The sequence below is a fragment of the Strigops habroptila genome, chromosome 1, assembly GCF_004027225.2.
Source record: "Strigops habroptila isolate Jane chromosome 1, bStrHab1.2.pri, whole genome shotgun sequence".
Lineage (NCBI taxonomy): Eukaryota > Metazoa > Chordata > Aves > Psittaciformes > Psittacidae > Strigops > Strigops habroptila.
Genome location: NC_044277.2, coordinates 103086239 through 103111715, shown reverse-complemented (window position 1 = coordinate 103111715; position 25477 = coordinate 103086239). Strand labels below are relative to the sequence as shown.

The 25477-nt window shown below is 39.6% G+C and overlaps 1 protein-coding gene across 1 annotated transcript in view; it reads right to left on the bottom strand.

Moving 5' to 3' along the window:
* Window positions 1-3981: 3981 nt before the first annotated feature.
* Window positions 3982-25477, bottom strand: part of LOC115610283 (sodium channel protein type 5 subunit alpha-like) — a 166520-nt gene continuing 145024 nt past the window's right edge. Inside the window, 6 exon segments of the mRNA XM_030491527.1 lie at window positions 3982-6033; window positions 7801-8071; window positions 8583-8687; window positions 9952-10089; window positions 11689-11742; window positions 18335-18616. Coding sequence (XP_030347387.1) covers window positions 4799-6033; window positions 7801-8071; window positions 8583-8687; window positions 9952-10089; window positions 11689-11742; window positions 18335-18616 — 2085 coding nt within the window. The 3' untranslated portion in view covers window positions 3982-4798.

Here is a 25477-nt window from a genome sequence, read left to right as displayed (position 1 = left end):
TCCAAAGCAGTCCCTAGCACAGTGATGGGAACACATGTAGTAAGAATAATTCTGGTAAATGAATTCTGGTAAATCAATTATGGTAAAAATCTAGGCATAAAAATTTTTATAGTAGGGATTATGACCCTGAAATTCATTCCTGAGGGAATTTTGACCACAAATTCTAACCAGGAATTTCCTTAACTAACCTGACATGTAAGTATCTTGATGAAAAATTTTCAGACAGATTTATTCCATGCACACGATTACTCAGAAGTCATAGTATTATATGACACACTTTAGCAAATACTTATTTAAAAATAAAGTCTTTTCCACAAGTCAGACTGACCCAGGTTAATGTAAAACAGGATTATAAACTGATTTTATTCAACTAATTCCATGGACTGAATGGATGTTTTCACTGCAGTTTAAACCAGTGCAATTTTGTTCTGTTTTAATATGATTAGGAACTGCGACACTGAAATAGAAATCAGAGCACAGAAACAGGGAATCCATATTGATGCTAGCATAGGTGAAGATAAGGCTGATTCAATCAATGCTGATAACAGCTAAGGGTTGTTTGTGTCCCTTCGGAAGCTCCTTCCAGGATTAAGGCATGTGTGCATAGGGAACGGTGTTACTCTCTGTTTAGTATGAATTTTGACATATAACTAGTATAATAGTAACCAAAATGCAAATTGATATAATTAAACTGGGAAGACATCCATATTACCAATAAGAAAATCTCGTTTAAATATATATACACACATCTATATATAGGTATGTATATGTATACATATACATATACATATATATAAATATATGTATATATATAAATATATATCTACATATAAATATGTGTATATATATTTTTATATATATTTTTTTAATCTCTGGGTGGGATCCTATATTTCCAGTAAATCCTTTCTTCCTTCAGCTAATTCTGCTGGGCAGGATGGGTTGAAATATCAATGCTGGTCTCATGCTATAAATTACTGTCTTGAAAAGAAGGTTTTGGGTCTGCTTTAAACCCATCTGAAGAAACTCTCCATTGATTTCAACAACTTTGGATGAAGATTTTAATGTCTTGTAGTTGGCTTTACAATGCAAGATGAACTGGAGGGGTTTTCACTGACTAGCCTTTTAACAAAAGTCACCATGCATTTCACAAAAAAACGTGCTGAAAAAGTCAGGGAAATAAGAACTCAAATGTTGATAAAGTAACAAAAAAAAAAAAAAAAAGGCACAGAAAATATTTGTTATCCTTATTTATTTAATAAAGAAACATAATAAACTTGAATTTTTCCAGGTACAAACAGCTTAATATGTCCTATGATATTGGCTGATATTTCCCGTGCTCTTTTTGTAGCTTAAGTGATTCATGTGGTAGCCTTTATTAAAGAAATCAACAGAAAAAGTGGTAACACTCACCATGCTTATAGACAGTGTGGGCCAACTATTGAGATGGTGTTTTTAACTAAATCACTGCACTGGGAGGTTATATCATTGCTAGATTTGGATCGGCGTCTCCATTAATAAAGATCTGCAAGTGAGGCTATTTTAAGTTTTTGAGGGGTGTTCTGCAAACCATACAAAGATACCATTCCCTCTTCAGTTCGAAAGAAATGTACCATAAAACGATATAAAACCCAATAGAAAACCAACCTTTCAGTTACAAATGTTTTGAAAGTAATTTACAGTTCAGTTATAGAAAGTTGCACTGTAAACATCTACAGTTAAGACCCTCTTTCAGATTTTTTTGCATGCTGATTTTGGTTTTTTTACAGGTTTTGGGTAGAAGATAGATAGAACCATTTGTAATCGCATCAGTACTATAGGGTCTCATAGCAATGGCAATAAAATGTTCAACGCAAGGGTGAAATGACCAGCGGAAGGGCTCTTCTCTAATATTATCAGTGACCAGCTAATCATTACCTTACATCCCGTTCATTACAGGGCCGGACACTTAATAAGAATATCAGTTGAAAATTTTCTAACAGAAGTTGCAAATAATTAAAATAAATACTTTTAAACTGGCATGACCAGTACCACGCTGCTGGCTGGCTTTTTCCTTGGGTTTTGAACAGTTTATATTGTTGTGAAAAAATAATCACATCATAAGAAATGCTCCTTTTTCTTAGTATTTCTCCTTTTTTTTGTAATTCTAAAGCTTTGAAAGGAAAATAATTTTACCAGTTGTCAGCCAATAAATGCTTGTTCAGCAAGTAATGAATGCACTATTTTCTAATTAAACAGTTTCATTATAGCCAGCAGCTCATTGCTAATGATCAATAAATCCCATTGAGAAGAAAACATTTTAATCAGTAAGTCGTGTCCTCTGTGAGTGTCAGCCACTCTATAAACTCACAAGATACATATATATGTATAGATATATGTATGTGTGTATATATATATGCATATAAATATAAAAATCGCATACTCTTTCTGGGTCATATGTACAGTCAGAATAACATTACAGCATAAATACACAGGAAATCTTTATAAAGTTTCTCTAATTTGAGAAGCCTTGAGCGATTTTGGTTTGGGGGGGTTAGGGGTGGGAAGGGAGAAAAGAATAAAGGGTGTTTTCACTCTAAGGAACAAAGAGTAGTTCCCTTAAGTTAGAATCTAATTACATACAAGATTTAAAGGCAACAAAATGCCCAGAGGAACAGCCCTATATTATACACCATAAACATGGGGTTAAAAGGGCAAGAGATTATGATTATAATAATACTTATAGAGTACATTTCATTCCCTTATAGCACTTTGCAACCAAAAGTCTTACAACACACCTGTGAGGTAGGTAAGTATTATTATCCCCATTTTACAGATGGGTAAACTGAGGCACAGATAGGTTAAATTATTTGCCTAAAAATCATGTAGTAAGAATCAGGAATAAACGCCAGGAATCCTGATGGCAAATCCACTGAATTAACTGATAGACCACTCTCCAGTGAATGCCTGAGACACCTCTCAATGAATGGAGAGAATATATTAGCTCAGATTTGCACAGATATATCATCATCCTTTTGACATGTTGTCTTTACATATTCTGACTTGTTTAGAGGACAGAGAACAATGGCCATAGATAAAGTTGACTGTAACATGTTGCTTTAATTCTTGTTGCCAACCCCATGTGGATTTTGACTCCTTTACAATCTGGGATGTAACTAAATGTCAATGACAATGCACCTTAAATACATTCTTGATATCTTTGCTTCTCCAAGGCAAAAAGCACAATTACCCTTCCTTAAAGTGCAATGGCTCATTACAGAAATCTCAAGATTTTCAGTGAAGTCCAACCAAACCCAAGTACAATCAGTCTGACGGTGAAGAGAAAGAACTTGTCTGTAATGATGGACTTATCTCTATATTCCTCAAATACTTTCTCACATTTTATTGAAACTGAAAGTTTAATAATAAACAATAGTCTATTTTAGCACGTAAAACCTCTAATACTTATCTACAGCCACATATTCCACCTTTCATCCCACTGTCATTTCTTTGGCCTGGAGCTGATGGATACATCAATTGTAAATATTACTTTGCCTACAGGAATGAGGATATATCTATTTTCTAGTAGATTCTTTTCATTGGTTCCTCTATTTCTTGTCCTTCCGCAGTAATCTAACTGTACCATCTGAGAAAAGGAAAGATGGACACTGAGCAGAAAGGATTCAAAATCTCAAAATTTACGTGCAGATCCAGAGGCAATTCCCCTCCCACCTTCTTGATCACACTGTCTCAGCTGTTCTGCATGGTACAATTGGTGTTTTTATTATAAGTAGTATTATTAGTAGTATTTTTGGAGTAATATTGATGCACAGAGTTTCCAATAAGGCTGCTTAGCTCAGTGTTCCTGGGGAAAAGGTAACCTATCCCGCTACCTTAACAGAAACTTTGCCAGCATAGATGGTGCTTTGGAGTACTACACACAAACGTGATGCACTATTTCTATGGTGAGCTTGATTGCGATATTCAAAGCAGATTCTTGAAACATACTAAAAAATTAGTGCTTTTATTAACAGTTTTACAAACAGAATCCATTACTGTCTAGTTTCCTGAAGGATAGAACAAGCCATTTCTTTCATTATTTTGACATAATTTCCTTCCCTGTTTTTGTGTTTCTGCTGATGAGCAGTTGCAAGTCCCAAGAGGGAGGGCTTAGTGTAATAAACAGTTAAAATGTTGCTAATTCGATAGTTTCACTTTGCAACAGCTTTCCTCTTCAAGTGATGGGGATCCCATAAGTTCCTATTACCTTGACTCAGAGTTCATCATGAAGAGTGTAAGGACCATTAATCTCCATGGAAAAAGAGACTTCTGTTTTTTAAGTAAAAAAATATCAAATATAATAAATTTATGAAAGACCATTCACAACATATACAGTAAGTGTTACATTTTGCTACAGCAGCTGTGATACTTTTTTTTTCTTTTTAGAATGCAAGGTCGTACATCGCCATAAGTAAACACACTAATATGAGTAAGACCTTAAATGAATGTATACAGCCAGGCTTTATCTGTGGATATACACTGTGTTTACTGTTTTACAGTCTAGCATATTCTTATTCACACCATTGATATAACAGCTATGACCCTGCAAAGATTCTTCCTGTGCATATATAAATATAAATATTGAGCCAAGTCAAAAAGAGCAGGGTCAAAGGTTATATGACCTATTAGATTCCTGTAGTTAAAGGTAAAAACTCCATTGTTTCTTTTGCAACCGATTTTTAATAAGAAGGCTGTTTCAATCGTTGTGTAGTTACAGCATTACATTCTGTAAACAATATTTTAAAGCATTCTAAACAAACATTTAAACAATTGATTCTTTATCCTTGTCTGGTGAGAGAAGACAGTCTATAGCCTCATCGCTTTTGCTGCAGTCTGTCATCTTTAGCTGGAAATTATCACTCGTACCTCTGGTGACACTGTCATAGGATGGAGGGAAAGATGTGGAGGACAGAGTTTCTGATTTGTCTATTGGCCTGCCGTAGTTTTCGTTCATCATGTATGCAATAAGACCCTCCTTCTCGGGTGCATCGTCCTCGAGGATGCTGACGTCAAAAGTTCTGTGCCGGTACAAGTAAGATGCCTGCTTCATGGAGCGCCGAAACAAATGTCTCCTGTATGCCCGCTGGATGACAATGGCAGAGACCTCTTCTTGTTTCCGTCTGAGAGTTGTTGTAATGGGTTCGTAAGAAATCTTAGATGGATTTGCCGCCATGAACTTTTCTTCCATCTGTATTTTAAGGGCATCCATCTCTCCAGATTCTCCTAGCACCCTTTTTGTAAAAGCAAACAAAATATCCAAGCAATGGATCCTATCTCCACTGACCATGGGCAGGTCCATTGCTATGAGTTTGATTTTGTTTGGTTTCGCTATGCGCAAAGGTTCTGACAGCGCATCTGCAAAGTCTGAAAGTGCAGAATACTCAATAAACTGGGTGGCTTCAGGGTCAAACTTCTCCCAGATTTCATAGAACATATCAAAATCATCCTCGCTTAGAGGCTCTGTACTTTCCTCAGTGGCTACACTGAAGTTCTCCAAAATAATGGCTATATACATGTTTACAACAATGAGAAATGATATAATGATATAAGTAACAAAGAATAAGATCCCTACAGCGGGACTTCCGCAGTCTCCCTTTGAACCATTTGCATTTGGAAGGTTTGGGTCACAATGCGGTGGTCCAGTATTTAAAATAGGGTTGAGAAGACCATCCCAGCCAGCTGATGTTGTGATTTGGAAGAGACAGAGCATGCTGTTAGCAAAGGTTTGAAAGTTGAACATGTCATCAATCCCATGCTCCTTCTTAACATAGGCAAAGTTAGCCATGCCAAAAATGGCATAAATGAACATGACCAGAAAAAGCAAGAGGCCAATGTTGAACAGAGCAGGTAGGGACATCATTAAGGCAAACAGGAGAGTTCGAATTCCTTTGGCTCCCCGGATGAGTCTTAGAATCCGGCCAATCCGAGCCAAGCGAATGACTCTGAAGAGTGTGGGAGAGAAGAAATATTTCTGGATGATATCAGAAAGTACGGTGCCTTGAAAAGAAAAGAGACGAATAGCGAGTTAGTACATGGGAAATAATCCCAGGCTTCCCTTTAAAACAAAGAGTCAGGATTATGGTCAAAATCAATGAAAAGTTCTCCAGATGGGAAGACACATGATAAAGGGAACGGCATTGTCGTTAGTGTTTTCATGCCCATTTAATCCATGCAAAATTCATTGAGACTATGAGCAAAGGTGTCAATGATTGCAGAAGTTTTATTGAGGGAAAGCTTGTCTATTGGAAGTGAGAAACCAGGAGCAATTCAGACAGAACACCAATATCTGCAGCTTTTGGCCATAATCCACCTGAGGAATTTATCCTGCAGCTGGTCAGAATTTTTCTGATATGATAGTATTTTTGGCTGTAAAATGTTAGCAAGTCAGCTGGTGTGCTGGGCCTGTTTTTCTGAGCCACCACCAGTACAGTGCAGGTTTCTACTGGAAATCTGCTTGGTTGTTGGTTGCTTATTAATTTTTCCAGTTTCCCTGATGGGTTGCAGAGGAACTAAGAGCTAAGATTGTACTAGCAAGAAATGAGCTTGCATCCTTGTAGCTAAGCTCTTCCTGCAGAAACAGAGCAGCTTGGTCCAGATCGTTTAATTCCAACAGTCCCTGGCTGCACTGAGCCCTGCTGAACTCATGTCTCCGAGCCCAGCCTGCGAGAGGGCTCACTGGCACGGCCCAAGAGCCCTGGTACTGAAACAACCTGCTTGATCACTGGGCAGCACCATGACCAACGTGACAGTTCTGGTCAACTGGCTGCTGTGGACACATCCAGAGCATCCAGCATCAAGGGTCTGATGACAGCTGCATTGTAGTGATGTTCCCTGGGTGACCCAGATCTTTGAAATCCAGGTGATCCAAGGCCCCCAAATCACAGGCTGCTCTCTGGGCACCAGAGATCTGCTGCACTGGGGTCTTGCATATTCCCAGAGTTCTTACAGGTTCTCTCAGGATCCCAGAGAATTTAGAGCAACAGGAGTATCTCTCTGTGAGAAAATGGTTATGTTTTCCTAACATGACACTTTTTCATTCACCTATTCCCTCCTCCAAAACAGAAACTTTTTTGGGAGATGAATTTCTGAGTTCCTTCTGCTCACTGGAGTAGTCGATCATCTTCCAGTTGCTACTCCAACTTCAATGAAAACTATTTGGCAGGATTTCAGATTCATATTTGACCTGCATTCCTGTAGCACCTAACATATGATATCTGGTTGGGGCTGCAGAACAGCAAAAGGCACAAATTAACAAACCGTGCCTTTCTCTTTATTCCCTTAGCTATACCAGGATGTGGTGCTCTAGTGACAATAGGGCTGAGAACAGCCAGATTTACTGCATCTGCCCAAGCCTGCCCTGAAGGACCATTTCATACTGTTGTAATAAAAAGTAAATAGCAAAAACAATAGCAAGGCACATGTGCCCTTTTCATGTGGCTTTTTTACTTCTCTGTTTTTGGCTGTTATGCAAAACTGGATTTGTGTATGGTGCTAGTTCTGGACCATGTTTTATTACTACAAACCATTAAATATACATTGAAACCAATGCTATGGTATGATAAAACTCATCATTTTGTTGATCACACGAGTTATTGTTAGGCAGCATTATGTTATATTATACTTACATATTAAAAAAAAATACTTAGGATCCAATTCTCTGAGTTAAAAGTGTATATTATTGAACGAAGCCTTTAACTTTGTCTAATTAATTTTATGTCTGCCTTTTTAGCTTTGGAGCTTCGGTAAAAATCCAGGTTCACCTACCTACGATAGACAGAATCACAACAACGAAGTCAAATATGTTCCAGCCATTGGTGAAGTAGTAGTGTCGCAGAGCCAGCATTTTGATGATGCACTCCCCAGTGAAGATGGCAACAAAAAGCATGTTGATTTTATGGAGGATGTTCACTTTTTCTTGACTTTGGTCATCCGTTTCCACCATCATGGTAACCATGTTAAGGCAGATGAGGATCATGATGGAGACATCAAAGGCTTGTTTTGAGACAACATCAAAAATAAAACCTTGGTATTTGTTCTGGAGGAAATGAGAAGATTTCATTAGGTAATCTGAATCATGTCGAAATGATTACATTATTGTCTCCTGATTGATCAGAAAGTAGAGGAAAATAGAAAATATAGTGCTTCTGATTGGAACTTTATAAACTTAAAGATGATGACAAATGGTTGTATGATAATGGTTGTATGATAATGGTTGTATGATTCAAACCCATTTACTCCTAATGCTTCTTGAAACTACTGAAAAAAGACCATGGACTGGGGCCATGGACTCATTCAATGTGGCAGGCATGTGGCCACTGGCATATGTAAATTGCATATGTAAACTGGACTTCAATATTGCAGAACAGAAGGAATTTTGTATCACAGATCACTGGACTTGCAAATATTGTCAAATGTCAATTGTCAATTCTAAGTGGCTTTCATCTGGGAGGGCTTACCTTTCCTATGTGGGGAAGCTGAATTGCATTTATTCTATTACATACATATTCAGCTATTACATGAATTCAACCACATTATGCCATTCTTACCAGTGGCCTTGGGATTGGCTTTTGAGGTTTCTTAGATCCTAGCTTTTTCATTGCGTTATAATACTTTTTCTGTTCTTCTGTCATAAAGATGTCCTGGCCACCTAAGTATAGGGTGAGAATCATGCTATTACTTTTGATGAAAAGAGGTCCACTGCCCCCATTCAAAGTTCAGGGCTGAATTCTTTTCTGTTTTCTTATTTCCCTTTTCATGTAGCTTTTATCAAAATATCTGAGAAGGTGTGCTGGTTTTGGCAGAGATAGAGTTAATTTTCTTCACAGTACCTAGCATGAGGTGATGTTTTGGATTTGTGTTGAAAACAGAGTTGATAACACAGGGATCTTTTAGTTACTGTTGAGCAGTGCTTGCACAGAGTCAAGGTCTTTTCTGCTTCTTACCCCACCCCACCAGCAAGAAGGCTGAGGGTACACAAGGAGTTGGAAGGGGACACAGCCAGGACAGCTGACCCCAACTGACCCAAGGGATATTCCATACCATATGACATCTGCTCAGCAATAAAAGCTGGGAAAGAAGGAGGAAGAAGGGGACATTTAGAGTTATGCCATTTGTCTTCCCAAGCAACCATTAAATGTGATGGAACCCTGCTCTCCTGGAGATGGCTGAACACCTGCCTGATGATGGGAAGTGGTGAATGAATTCCTTGTTTTGCTTTGCTTGTGCATGCAACTTGTGTGGGTTGAGACAAACTGTCTTTGTCTCAACCCATGGGTTTTCTCACTTTTACTCTTCATATTCTCTCCCTTGTCCCACTGGGGAGAGAGCGTTTAGTTGCCAGCTGGGGTTAAACCCTAACAGAAGGGCTTGATGAGGTGCAGTGCTAGGAGCTGCTTATGGTATGGAGGCAAAGGGCAGGAGAGACAGAGCAGTGCAGTCAACCAAGGAGGAGGAAGACTCAGATTACGTCTCCACTCTAGGTAGGTCTGAGGTGAGAGAGGAAAATATAAGAACCTCAGCCCTTTGTTCAGAGCCTCCATAGTAGTGAGAAACACAGCTCTCAGGCCAGGTTGCTTCTCCCTGACCCTGAGGGACAATGGTTGTGCATGGAGGACAGCAGGGTCTTCCCTGGTCCTGTGGCAGTTTGTGCCACAGAACCCATATGCATGGACCTGCTTCATGACTTTCTGTATGGAATATAATCCTCCAGCCTGTATTTTCAGGATGCTCATCCTATGAGAGCATTAGGGGCTGCTACAACTGTGCTTTTGTAAAAGTCCTGCAAGGTGGTTTCTGTGGCTGTTCTGTCAATGCTAATCTCAAGGCTAATGTGGCAAAACCACTGCTTATAAATCTATCCCCTGCCTGGGTCTCTGCAGCAATTACAAGGTGATGCGTAGCATATGCACTACTTATCTTTTTCTTTTGTTGGTTAAAATTGTCAATGATAACACCAATGAAGAGGTTCAATGTGAAGAAAGACCCGAAGATGATGAAAATCACGAAGTACAGGTACATGTATAAATTACATTCCCATTCAGGCTGCTCCTCACTCTGAAAAGGGAAAAGGGAAAAAGTGAAAATGACACCATCTCTGCACATGTCAAAATATTACTGCAGTTAAAAAAACTGTCCATTTGCAAAGAAGATTACGAAACAGGAAAAATGGTGTGACTCCCACTAGCAGACTCAGCCTCCTCAGTCTTTTTGAAGTTTACTACTAGCATCTGCAAGGCCACAGTAATTTCAGCTCCGGTTCACAACACTGTCATAGCGATCACACTATCACACTGCTCCAGAAAGTGCAACTTCAGAATAAATCCCATAAAATGTTCTCAGTCTGAACCCAGAAGGGAAGAAGAATCAATTTTCTGATTATCCCTAATCTCATATGAACCAATGGTACTTATAAAAAGCAGAAGTATGATCACAGTAAAATTCAATGCTACTGAAAACCACTGTATTTAGAAGTACAATTTTTCTTTCATGAAAGGTGGAAATGAGTAAGATCTCTTGCTGAAGAACTGAGCAATATAGTCCAGTAGCCTCAAATCACATGGTTCAGATTTGCCCCACCAACTCTCGGTATCTAATCAACATGCCAGAAGCTTGCATTTCCCGAAATGACATATTTTCTCATGTAAAACCCATGAGTTTAATTCTGCAGCAAGGAGGATACACACAGATGTACCTGTAGTTCAAGAATAAACTATCGTCATGAGCCATGTTATGCTAAGGTACTTCTCTGTCCCTATGATGCCATGAGATTTTTCCACCCATTACTCCTAGAGTTAGGGCTCTACTCCCTGTTACTCAGTTTAGCCTGCCAAATTCCCAGTGTCAGAAAGCTACCTCAAAAATTAACAGTAAGTGTAATCTTCTTCCTCTAACATTATCAAAAGAGGGAAAGGAGACTACAGGTCCTTCAACAAAAGAATAAACAAACCACTGCATGTGATGCAGCAAGGGAAATGCTTTTTTAATCATAGAATCATAGAAAAGTTAGAGTTGGAAAGGACCTTATTATTTTTAAGAAACCTGAAAGCTGAACAGAATGCAGGTAAGAACTGGGCAGTCACCAGTCACCAGCACCCAGAGCTCCAGCAGATCTCAAGCCAGAGATGGAAGCTCACACCAGCCTCCTTCCCTGCCATGAGCTCCTCCACTCTCTTTGAGTGGAGCTCCTGGTTGCAGAGAAGAAACTTGCTCAAGATGAAGATATAGGGAGGGCTGACCGTGTGTGTTGCAGAGGAATGTAATTTAAACCCAGAGCTTTTAAATAGGCTCTATTATCAGAAGTTAGATCTTTGGAAAATACAGCAGTCACAGGGAGAGTGGAAGAAACAGAGAGGACAATTTGGGTTTTTGGTATACTCAGTCTCACCCTGGACGTGCCTCCCTGTGCTGGGAGTTTTGCAGTACAAAGAGATAAATCAGTTGAGTAGAACTGAGGGCTACATTTGTTTTAATCTCAGGGTTGTGATGCTTCAGTAGCAGCTAAAAAAAATGAAGGTCTGCAACTGTCTCCACTAGAGTAAGGCAGGGACTGGCAACCTGCATGTATTTTGTTGTTGTTGTTTTTGTTGTTAAACACCATGAATGCTGCAAAAGTCAATGGAAAAGGAAGTTATTAATTTCCTTGTAGTGACCTACCTCTCGTGAATCCACTGCTGCATACATGATATCCATCCAACCTTTAAATGTTGCCTGAAAAAAACCCACAAAATATATAGTTAGGCATATTAAATGAGTATATCTTGAAACTATGATATCATCTCTGTGATGAGTTTTCAAAATGCAATGCTGAGCATGTTCTTCACAGTTAATTAATTGTCTCTCCATTAAAGAGTTCATGTTTAGGTATTTAAAATCTACAATCTTTTTCTCCTGGATTTTCTCATTCATGTTTTCTGATCTTCTACACTTGTAGGGATAAAACAGATATTTTAAAAAGATTTTAAAAAGATATTAAAAAAAGGAGAGAAAACATGGCAATTAAATCTTTGGAAGTTTTGATCTTAAGTATTTCAAGAAATGAAGAGATAAAGCTACACAGGACAATTGAGTGCTGTCATGCACAAGTCTCCGACCAGGTGAAATGGATCCCATCCATATTGCTTGTTCAGACTGATGGGCAGTGACTACCTTGTAGGATCCCACTGAAGCTTGGGTTCTGCCCACTTTTAAGACAGAATAAATCAAGGCAATGTTAAAGCCCAGGGAATCACATAAATCACAGCTTACTTGAAAGGAGCAAAGGCAATCAACACCTGCTGTAGCCTGGCCCTGGAAACTCGATCTGCTTTAGTGTTCAGATTTCTCCCCCCCCCCCCCTTTAGATCAGAGTTGGGGTTTTTTTTGGCTTTTTTTTTTTGACTTTTTTAAATTGTTTAAACATAGAGGGATTCCACAGTGTCTTTTACTGGAACTTGCAATGGAGAAAGGGCAGTGACAACACTCCTACGAGAAACATGTAGAAGTGATTTTTACTGTTCTATAGTAAAACCATGATTCTTTGCTCTAAATATAAGCCTCTCATTAGACACAGCCTGATGCCAAACATAGCTGGCATTAGGTCTGACTCTGGCCTAAGCCACAATGCCTTTATATTGGTTCTCTGCAGTTGTTTCTCATTTGACTTCTGACCCATTTAGACTTACCCTGGATTTAAAATCAGTGTGAGCAGATAATGAGGCCTTTTTTAGATTTATTTATATAATCAGATTTACACTAGCATGCATGAAAGATCTGCACCCAGTATTTTTTTGCATTCTACTCACACTTCAGTTGAATTTTCTCCTGGTGTGTAGGCACGCAATTCTGGATAACACAAATAGGAATTTGGCCAGGAGAAACCTAGGCATTTGTGTTGAGCTAGGGATATCCAGAAGTTTTAGAAATGCTCCATTATACACTCTCTATTATTAAATTAAATTCTGGAAGAAATGCTGCCTTCTCATTTCCCTCTGAAGGCTACTGAGGCAAAGAAAAACGTAATACAAGAAGTCAACCATATTTCACATGAAAGTATATCTAAACTACTGTGTGAAAGTTGCATTCTTTTTTATCTACTGGTTGAAAGAGATTAAATGCCCTAAATCAGAACCTTTTGGAAATTCTATTCCATGGTACTGTGCATTAAAAACCACTTTAGATGTAAAGTATTTACAGGAATGATCAGCAGTTTTATTGTAACAAACAACTATTTGAACCTGTCATGCTGACCCTCCTTAACTGTTCTAGTATTTTCGTTTTTTGCTCATCTCCTTCTAATCTGATGAAAAATTTTCTGGTGTCATTACAGTCACTTGCAGATTCCAGCTCAAAGCGCCGTTCAGGAAGAGTGGGATGGAACAAGAAATCCTTTCCCTGTGGCACAAAACGATATGATCTTAGCTTGTATTTTTCTCCCACTTGGGAGGAAATCTTTTCTCTTGAGTACCTATTTTACCCCTCGATGTGTACCAAAGACATGAGAGACTCTACTGCAAGGCATGGTGGTTTATAGTGATAACAGATGATGAAGTTATCTGACAAAAACAAATATTAAGAGAATGAAGTACTGCGATTTTCTGGGTTTCCCAGTTGTCCAGAAGTAAGAGAATCAAAAATCCGTGGGGCTTCTGGAAAGCTTCCCTAGACACTTCATTTGCAGAGGGTAAAAGATACTGAGAATGAAAGAAATTATAACACTGGGGAAAGAAATTATTTATCTGGAATTAGTAACCACTTACACTCTGGATAAGGAAGTGACAAAATCTTCATGGGAGTGTTTGTGATATTATCCTACCTGGAAGCTATCCAGAGAAACACCATTTTCTACTGAAACTGTCATGTGATGAGATTATCTACCGATAAACTCATCTTGGGATGGGATTACATTTTGTTATTTGACTGGTGCTTAGAGCTGCAATGCAGTAAATTAGTGGGGAGGAGGATGGCGCTAACTGCCCTCAAAACAAATGATGCCTTAAAATAAAGAAAGCCTTTAAATCTGCGAGGATTTGCGATATTTTTTTTTCTTGAAAAGGACTGTAAAAGTGCAATAAAAATGACTGCTTTTGACAGCAGAAATACTGATCTTCGCATTTCTGAAATGCTTCGTTAAGTATTACTGTTAGTGAGAGACACTTCTGAAAGCTAAAACACAGCCATCAACAGTACAGCCAAACTATGTATATTTAAGTTGGCTATGCTAACTCCACTATCTGCTGGCTTTCCTTTTGAATTTCTCAGTTTGTTCAATTTCATCATAGCCCAAATTTTATAACAAACATTTGTTTTATGTTTATTTTGTGTTAAGATGATTTGCTGGGGAGGGCATCACTGGACACTGGACCCACCACAGAGGTCTGCACCGTGCTGGACTACATGGGCCCCAAGGGCACTGCAGCTGCTCCCCTTGAATTTCCACCAGTAATTCCTTATGGAAATACTGCTTATTCCTGACCTTTGGACATAGGGAAAAATCTACCCTAATGCACCAATTTATGGTTTGTTCAGAAGCAGAGATTTTTTGCACATTTTACATCCACAGTGAAAGTAAAATCTCTACAGAAGTGCAAGGGATCATGTAACTCAGTAGCTTTAGACACACGCTGCTGTCTCATGACCATTTTGTAGTTGATTTATGAGCTCAGTCATGACTTAGAACCTGTCACGAGGGGTTCACTTAACTCTACAGCTCCTGATTGCTGTACTGGTCTAGGAGTGCTTCTGTTATCTTCCCGTGCCTTATCTGGAGTCCCAGAGTGATGAAGAGTTGTAGGACATATGAGATGTAAGCCTGTTCCTGCCTAAGAAGAACTTTTCCAAGCAACCCAGATGCTGGGTGAGAGACCACTTGTTTTCTTGTTGTTCTTCAATAGATTGCTGAAATTTCAAGATATGTTGTGAAAAAATAAGAGGAGGTCATCATAACATGAAGAAAATGATGCTTAAAGGGAAATGCAAAACTCCTAATGGAAATTTAAGATATTTCTTTGTTCAGCTCAAATACAGATTTATAGAAGATAGGTGCTGTGATCTGCAAAGCAATTCTGGGAACATAGAAAAAGCATTACTGAAGCACTGGGTTGTAGCAATAATTTTTTCCTACTAGATTAGGTGTTAAGGGTGTTAAATCCTCAGAAGAGTGAATCATCATTCTTGGAAATCAGAAAGTCATGCTAATAAAGGTCTGTTCTTCCCTGTGAATGAGGCATTTCTCTTGCTTGTAGAGTGAGCAGAGATTACCTCCTATTTTAGTAACCTGTGGTGAGACAGACAATTTGTTTGTTGGAGATGCTTGAAACCTGACTGACCACTTCACATGAATGTTTTCTCAGACTCATCAGTTCCAAGTAGCATCTTCAGAACAACATGATGGATCCTAAACAAGGTAGGAAAAGAACAAAGGATATATGTGGAAAATTTCATGCAGTTGTCAACTACACTGTCAGCAAGTCTGTCTCTGAATAGTAGTAAGCCTTAAAGTTTCCAAAGTAGCAACTTCTCATTTCTTTCAAGGATTCTGTAGAAATGAAGATAGAACATTAGGCAGACAGGTTTGTTTCACGTATTTCCATTTGGATTTTCAGACACATTCAGGCATCCAAAGGTAACTTCAGAGTCACTTAAATAGTGTGCTGCAGCAGCAGAAAATGTCAACAGTCAAAAGACAAGTCCCACTTAAAAGCTTATATTTTGGATCCCAGAGGGTTGTAACAAAAATGCTTATCTCATCATTGCTACACACTGTCTCAGCATGTACTAAGATGCAAGGATGTGTCTGTCTCTTTAGGAGACCTGAGCTGTTAACTGATTCCCTGCAATTTCCCATGGCAGTTTGCTTGTGAAATGCAACCCCATAAGGATGATATTTGGCAAAGAGCACCTGTAACTGACACTCCTTGGCTGGAGTCTGGCAAAGGAGATCCAGATGTTTGGGCTCCTTCTCTGTGACTGTCATCTTTACACTTCATTGCCTAAGACTGTCATTAGCAACAGATATAAGAGCTCCAGGTGCAGGATGAAAGTTAAAATCAAGCCTCTAATGGCATCTGGCTCTTGCCCTTCCTCCTGGAAGAAGGAGCCAAACACCTGCTGAGCAAATTTTAGGGCTCCCTCATTTCCCGCCGTAATCAGTTTGTCCAGCCTGCAGGCACTACATTAATGGCACTTCTTTTGTACTTCTGCAACTGGAAAAACTACCTCTCTGCTACCCAATATAGGATCACAGGTTTGAAAGAACACTGCAGGGTCATCATGTCCATTTTCAAAAATGGACAGCAGCACTAGAAAACAGCAGTACTAGACCATCCCTTTAGAAATGTGCCAAGATCCATCTTATGACCAGTTATGTTTCTTCTGCCATCACTGATTGCAACCTAAGGAAGCCCCACCTGGTGAATACAACCAGTATCGCCAGTGCCAAGTGCCCAGGAACTGATACTGCAGAACAGCAGAGGAGACTGCTTCGGGATACTCCTCTGGCAATGCCTTATAAAAGAAATGGTGAAGGAGTAACTATAACTCTGATGGAGTTTTTCACCAAACTAAGGTATAGTATTTTAAACGTGGAAATTTTTGCTCAGCTGAATTGAATGTTTAAATAAAAGACAAACACTATACAGAATGAAAAATCTAATTAAAGATTTTTAGTTTAAAGTGAATTAATCTGCCCTGAATGGGTGAGCTGAATATCATAATTACATGCAAAAGATAAAACTTGCTCTAGCAAGTTCAGCTTCATGTCATGGAAAGAACCAAAAGTCGTTCTGCCCATTCTAACCTTTCTGCTCTCCAGAGGTTATGAAAGCAAAGACTCCATGGAAAGTTGTCAGAAGATCTTAGACTCAAGTGTATGTGTACCAGGAACAGAGTATATAAGGATAAACATTTCTACAGGAAATGAAAGCCATTTTATACAGCAATTTCATGTGTCTGTGACAAAGGAAAAAAGATCTGGGAGAAAGCAAACTTGTGTCATGGGAAGGAGAAAGGGTGGCAGATCTGATCAGGACCTGTGGGAGGCTGATGCCCTCTTGGGAGGGCAGGCGAAGGCCCAGGGCAGTACCCTTCTTCATTGCAAAGGCTGTATTTCTATATATGGCAACTGAATTGAGCTCCCAGCATGCTAGCTTTTATCCAAGAAGCAAGGAATGACATCACACGTGCTTCAAGAAAGTAACCTCCCCATCCAAGGATGTGGTGAGGGACTTGTTTAACTCTGTGTACATAAAATGCAACATGACAAACTCCTAGAGCATTTCCAGCCCTTATCATTGTCAAACTCCCTTGTCAAACTCCTAGAGCATTTCCAGCCTTGTACTAGGCTTCAGAGCAAATTATGAACAATGGAAATAAGTTAATCATTACCACTATTTTATATGAGGGTCCCATGGAACTGAAACATAAAGCAATTTGTATAAAATCACTCAGCAGTCCAGCAGCATATCCTGATCAAGAAGATGGAGTCTCATGTGGCTCTATCCATTAGGTTGTGCTACATCACAACACAATAAATCCCAGCGCATACAACCTGTTTATCTGTGTTTTACATTTGCTGATGAAAAGAGTTGTAAAACTGGCTTACTTCTGTCTTTAGAGATCAAATATTGCGGTCATCTTTGAGCTTCAACAGTCTCTTCTCTGATATTCTCTCGCCATCTTTCCAGAGACACCAGGTTGTATAGAGTTCTAGTAATCTAATTACCATCACATTTTATAGTTAGGTTCAGTCTAACTCATTATATTTAGCAGCTGGAAATTATGTGAGGAACCAAAATAAGAGGCACCAGTGTCCTTCTTGAATATCTCCATGGAAGCAGAGGACTCTAAATTAAAGGTTCCTTTGTGACTACAGCTTTATGCAAAAACTTCAGCTGTGTAACTGAAGGCACTGCAACTTCATTTTATCCCAGCAGGGTACAGTGAAGTCCCAGGCTGTTCAGGAAGGCCAGTGCACTCTATCTGCATGAACACGCCTTCCTGGACCGTGGCTTTTTTTTTCTGGAACTGAACTTTGCTCTGGATTACATTATTGACAAAAAGGTCTTTAATTCACCTCAGTAGTCCAATCACCTCCTGGAGGGCTATATTAGTAATGCATCAGAAACTCAAATTAAACCCAAAAGCTGTCATAAATATCTCTAGGACAAATTAATACACCAAATATAAATAATTTACGCTTGAGGAAAGGAATTCCCCTGATGGCTGAAAAAAACAGAAAAGCAGAGAGGTTAACCCAAGTATTTAAACTGATTATTTCAAGGGAACAAGCAACATTGGTCCAATAGTTTCTGGTGGTCACACTTACCACTTGTAGCAGAGCCAGATACCCAGCACCAACATTATCGAAGTTAACTTTAACTTTTGTCCAGTAAAACGTGCCTGATACATTATACAGTATACAGTCACTCATGTTGTTAATAATTTTAGAGTCTAAAGGCATATCTCCTTCTGTCTTATTAATGCACTTCCCAAACTTTCCAGCAAAGAGGTTCACTCCCATGATGCTAAAGATGAGCCAGAAGATGAGGCAGACGAGCAGAACATTCATGATGGAAGGGATGGCTCCCACGAGGGCATTGACCACCACCTTAGGGAAACAGGAGAGGAAAACCAGAATTAATGTCAGTGTTTACACAGACATTTCACTAATAAGGTGTTGTGGGCCCTTGATTAACCAGGCTGAACCCTCACATGGTGACAGGCGATTAAGTATTAATACTACCTGAGGAGCCAGATCACCATTAAAGGCTTCACGCAAAATAATTATTTTTCTCTTTTTGTAATTGAAGATCTAATCTGTTGGCATCCCACCCATGGGATGATGTTTTTCAAGAGGAATCTTTTAATTCAAGGGCAATCTGTGAAGTCACCTTGACCTCTCTGATCTTACTGGATAATATACTTCAGTCAAACTACCTCTCATAATCATCCGATTAATTGGAAACGGCTGGGGTACACCACAGTGTCCTGGTTGTGGCTGGGACAGTTTAATTTTCTTCCTAGTAGCTGGGACAGTGCTATGTTTTTGGCTTTAGTCTGAGAACAATGCTGATAAAACACTGATGTTTTAGCTGTTCCCACATAGTGCTTATCCTGATCAAGGACTTTGCAGTCTCTCATGCTCTACCAGTGAGGAGGGACACAAGAAGCCGGGAGGGAGCAGAGACAGGACACCTGACCCAAACTGGCCAAAGGGGTATTCCGTACCACAGCACGTCATGCCCAGTATATAAACTGGGAAGAGCTGGTCAAGAGGGGACAGGCTGGGCACCAGTCGGTGGTGAGCAATTGTACTGTGCATCACTTGGGGGTTTATTTGGTTGTTTATTTTATTTCTTTCTCTCTATTATTATTATATCAACATTATTATTAATATTATTATCATTATCATCACCATCATCATTATTATAATGATTATTGTTGTTGTTGTATTTTACTTTATTCCAATTATTAAACTGTTCTTATCTCAACCGATGGGGTTTACCTTTTTATTCATTCTTATCCCCATCCTACCAGGGCAGGGGGAAGGAAGGGGGAGTGAGTGAGCATCTGCATGGTCCTTAGTTGCCGGCTGGGCTTAAACTGCAACACACAGTGTCTCACACAGAAAACATTTCTGAAATTTTTACCGAACTCAGCCCTTGGGATGTGAAATCTAGCTATGATAAGTTTCGCGTATTTAAATAACAACTGATTGAGACATACTGTATTAAGCCAGCTTCCCCTGTCTTTAATTTATGCGTGATTAAACCAGTGAATCCATTCTAATATAACAAAAAATGCATTATTTTTTCCTGTGACATGCTGTAAAGTTCCTACACACCAACCCAGGCAGGGATTTAAACCCCTGTGTAAAATCACACTTACAAATGAAAGGCAAAAGGAGCTTTTAAAGTGTGGGAATGTTGGCACTGGACACCATTCTGAAGCCATGCAAAAGAAATAAAGGTCAGACCATCTACAGGCCCTCTACAGTTGTGAGGTTTGAATGCAGCATTATAATACCAGTATATCAACCAGGCAGGATGCACATCATTTAGTGTTTTGAGCATTAATACGCTTATGGATGCCAAACATTATACTAAAGACATTTTCTGAGGGAAGAACACTCTTACAAAATGTAGTTTTTCCTTTCCTATGTCAACAAGGTTTCTCCATATTCACAGCTTTTGGAGATGCTGCCATTGCATAGTCCAGGCAAAGAACCGTGTGCAGACACCAGACCCGCTATATCAATTTGTCTCAATCTCTGTCTCATGCTTTGGAGATTAAAATCTGGTAGGCAGACACTAAGGTCTTTCTCTTCTCCATCTACATTTCTGAAACTGAGACAAGACTATATCAATCCATAAAAATTAAATTCTATTCCATGACTATGGGAAATACCAGCATTAATGTCCAATTTTCTGAGAAGATAATAATGTAACATTTGTTTCCTCATCATTTATGCACTGCTGAGGAAGAAAAATACCCAGAAGAGCAAACATATTTCCAAATCCAGTATTTATTTGGGTATAGCCTTGGCCCTTGCCAAAGTAGCTCTTATTTGCTGTTATGCAGGACAATATTTTTGTTCAATTTTAATGCATGCCAGCACAGAGCCACTGCACTTATGTTACATATGCTGCTGAACCCAGCTCCCACCTGCAAGCCCTGTGACAGGACAGAGACTTCCAGGTACCAGCAGTGGAAATGATGGCCATGCCTGCATCCTGCTTTTTTCCTTCTGATGATTTATATTCACTGGCTTGTAGATAACAAAACACGACATGAGTCTGGAGCAAATCCCATAACACCTCTCTGAATGAATTATGAACAGGGGGTTTCATTCTTCTCTCATTGCTTCTGCTCTTACACCAGCATTATGCCATTTGGTCTGCTGGAAGCACTCCTGATTTGTTCTGAGACAAGAAAAGGACTTAAAGACCTGGATACATAAAGGCAAGTTATTGTCATAAATTCATGTTAAAAGTTCAGCTGCAAACCTTTCCATGGAAAGGGCTGAATTTCTGCTGCATCTAGGCATAGCAATGTGTATAGTCATATATAAGAAAAGGTTTTATACCTCTTGGTTTCCATCAGCATCTTTGTAGGTAAAACCACAAGGTGACTTCTTTAGGGATAACATAAAAACTGAGCCACCTTCTGCCCTAATCCACAGTGCTGCAAATCTATAGCATGTGCCTGGCCCTCAGCATTCATGGGCCATCTCCTCAGCTGAAGCTGATTCAGATTTTAAATCCAGAAATAGACTTGCATGGTATGTTTGTTCCCTCTTTGCTATAACAAAGCCCACCAAACTTCCCACAGTATTTTCAGGCCCAGGTTATAACTCCTAGCCAAGCCTGGACACAGCTTTTGCAAACACATCTTATTTACAGTGTCATGATGTCAAATAACAGATGAAAATGTTATCATTAGATAATCTATTCCTGGTGTCCTTTGTCCTCATTGTCAGAAACAGGTGTTGCATTTTTAGGTTGAATTTGCTGAACTTGAGGCACTACTCAGCTGTCATTAGGTATCTTCTCCTATCATTCCTGTCTTCACTGCAGGTGAGTTACCACTGAATATTGTTTTGGGTAATTAAAAAAACAGAGCTTCTTTCTAACTGTCATGGTTCCTTCAGATTTCTAATCATGCTCATAGTTCCCTGCAGAGAATTTCACATTTTTAACACTCGATTTCCAGCAGTTTGGTGGAATTCCAGTGTTGAAGTACTGCCCTCACTCCCTGTTTGCTGGGTTATTTCCCTGCATATTGAGGGATTCTAATAGTCACCTCATCTATCAGACCTGCCCAAAATCTGGTATACTGTTGAGCAGCCATTCCAATCCCTAAGTCCTTCCCAGCTGCTGTTTTCAAAGAAATATCCCCAGAGTGACCTACTTTCCTCCTCCTGAGGTGTATGATGTATGTAGTTTTATTAAAATACATGTTGTACAATTGATCTGTTTTTCACCATGATCCAGATCAGTCAGTGTAATTTCCTTATCCGTAATATCACTTATTACTAAGCTCACTTTGTGTGTTGTCAGCAAAGATTTTAAATTTTCTTCCAGATGCTGTTAAAGTCCAGATTAAGGGCAGTTCTCATTCAGAAAGATCCCTCACCCTGAGACACTCATCACTGAATTTACAGTGTCATCACTGTAAATCATTACTTTTTGAGATCCATCACCCATTTTGAATTAATTTAAAATATGTTTACTTGGCTTGGTACAAATCTCACGTTTTCATCACAATGTCCCATGGTATCAAATTCCTTTCTGAAAGCTAAGGATATTATATCAGCACAGTTACCATCATCAGCATAATTTGTAATCAAATCAAAGGACCATATCAGTTTTACAAGAACTATTCCCCTGAAATCATGCTAACCAGCATTAATTATGCTGTTTCTTTCCTGCATGTATCTTGTAGCAGCCTCACCATGACTTTGCCTGGGATCATTTTCACATCAAATGGTCTCTCAGCATCCCATTCATTGTTTTAAAATACTGCAGTAACCTCCCTTGCTGGGAAGAAACTTGCAGGGAAGTGGCATGTCTGAAATAATTCCCTGATAGACACAAATGAAGAGACATGGGAAACTTCATTATTTGGTTCACGCAGACCTAAGTTAATTCACATGGTGCTCCAATATGGCCTGAAATGCACTGGGGGAGGCAGGGTGGTGGTATGTGCATGGAAACCCACAGCATCTACAGTAAGTGTCATGTGAGATACTGGTCAGACTGGGGTCTTTTCTGAGGGCAGAGGAGCAGGATGGCAACAGTTCAGCCTTCTTTGGTAGACCTCTACTGGAACGGGAGCTGCTGAGACTTGTGTCAAACCTAGACAGGTCCCAGCCTGCTTTAAGACAGGGAAAGGATTGAAGTCTGACGGTAACAGGTCCTCCTGGCCATCCCAGTGCTACTCTATGCTTTTGCCCCAGCACCCATTCTTTCCAAAATTTAGGTACAGCATAATGAAACAAGTCTTTTATACTGCAGAATAAATAAGAACTTACTTGTTCCTGTTCTAGTCATGCAGAGATCTTTTAGTTATTCGAGAAAAAGACATCATAATAGAGCAAACTAGTATTATTTTCTTACTGTCAGTGTTTGCTTCTCAACATTATAATTACTTAATCCATCACCACACTGCCAATTTTCCTGTGCATTTTGGAGCATATGAACTCCTAATAATGAAAGGTCTAGTTGTCCTTAGTCATGTTAAGTGTGGTTAGACAAACTAAAGCTAAAATGATTTGATTTTCCAATAGCACGTATTCTCAATTACACTTTATCATATTTACTAGCTAATCCACTGCCTCCCATAGCTCAGAATGACTGAATACATTTCAGCTGCAGCAATGGTACAGGGAAGAAAAAGGATGTTGAGCCAGGAATCAGGGGGGCCTACAAGTATGAGCATGTTAGGAAGGAAACGTGCTGGGGTGATGCATGTCTATGCCACGTAAGATCTCCACTAAGCTAACCTCTTTCTACCCTCAGATAGAGATGCAAACTTTTTCACATTTTTTCTTTCCATTTTCTGTCTCACTGTTCTGATGCTTTTGACTAGTCTTCCTATTGCTTTTCAGGTTTGAATCCAATTTAGTTAAACTGATGCAAAGTCATGAGTGAACATTCTTATGTCAGCTTAGAATACGTTAAAGGGGTTTTGCTTGAATTTGCAAATCCACCAGTAGAAGCTAAGCCTTCATAAGCCAGATTTAAATTGATTTGAGAGAGTCCATGCACATATCACTCTGGTAGTTAAACTAGTGCAGCTTTGGCCAATACCAACCTTTGCTCAATTTGCAAATGTTTAATGAAGACAGCATAAAGTCATCAGATGACATAGGAGTGAGAGCTTTAATTAATGTTAGTAGTACAACATCACTTTCTGCCAGCTGAGGATCTGCAGTTTGCTTTTGGTTGATTTTGTGAATAACCTTTATAATATTGCTTCTGCTGAAAAGGATGTGGTGAACAAAACTCAGGTTTCAGATCCCAGATGAATGGAGCCTTTTGAATAATTTTGTCTTACTACTAATACAAAGGAGAGTGGTCTGCAACTAGATTTGTCTGATTTTCATCCACAAAAATAATGTGGTTTAGATAATCACAAGATCTGGAGCAAAACACCATATATCTGCAATTCTTGTCCTCCACAGAAGAGGCAAAGTATGGGTACAGGTTTTCATAAATTGCTCTGTCACCATACTTCCTGACTTATCTCTGTCATTAGCAGCCCTGCAGAAAAGGACTTGGGGGTGTTGGTTGATGAAAAGCTTAACATGAGCTGGCAGTGTGCACTTGCAGCCCAGAAAGCCAACCGTATCCTGGGCTGCATCAAACGAAGCGTGACCAGCAGGTCAAAGGAGGTGATCCTGCCCCTCTACTCTGCTCTTGTGAGACCTCACTTGGAGTACTGTGTACAGTTCTGGTGTCCTCAACATAAAAAGGACATGATGCTGTTGGAGCGAGTCCAGAGGAGGGCCACAAGGATGATAAGAGGGCTGGAGCACCTCCCGTATGAAAACAGGCTGAGAGAGTTGGGGCTGTGCTGCCTGGAGAAGAGAAGGCTGCGTGGAGACCTCGTAGCAGCCTTCCAGTATCTGAAGGGGGTCTACAAGGATGCTGGGGAGGGACTCTTCATTAGGGACTGTAGTGGTAGGACAAGGGGTAATGGGTTCAAACTTAAACAGGGGAAGATTAGATTAGATACAAGGAAGAAGTTCTTTACAGTGAGGGTGGTGAAGCACTGGAATGGATTGCCCAGGGAGGTTGTGGATGCTCCATCCCTGGCGGTGTTCAAGGCCAGGTTGGACAGAGCCTTGGACCACGTGGTTTAGGGCAAGGTGTCCCTGCCCATGGCAGGGGGGTTGGAACTAGATGATCTTAAGGTCCTTTCCAACCCTTACGATTCTATGATTCTATGATTCTATCATTAGGCTCCCTAGTCTTCAGTCTGTCCTACTGCAAGGGTATTGCAATGAGAACAGTTAATTGCCAGGAGCTCAGTGCATGAATTACACATTTTAGTCACTGATGATTTGGATGATTTGGACCCAAATTTTGTCTACAAGAAAGATTCACCCTCTATGAAAGCTGCAGCATTTTCATTGGCCTAGTAGGGAGATTTGGCATCATCAGAAAATGTAAGTTGGTTTCGGTGTAATTTTGTCACAGATTTGCTTCATCTTGCTATGCAAACTGCAAGATTAACAGTAACCTCAGTTTATACAAAACACAGTTGTTATCATCTGCAGGTCATGCATGGTGCAAGGAGATAAATAAAGTGCTTACTAGGCAATAATTGCTTAGTGTAGCAGGTAGGCTTAACAAATAATCAGGCATGCTGTGTGGATACAGCCACGCTGGCAAAAGGCTGCAGAAGGGAAGGAGATGGATGCACAAGATGGAGCAACAAACACAAGCTACATGGTTTTAATGTT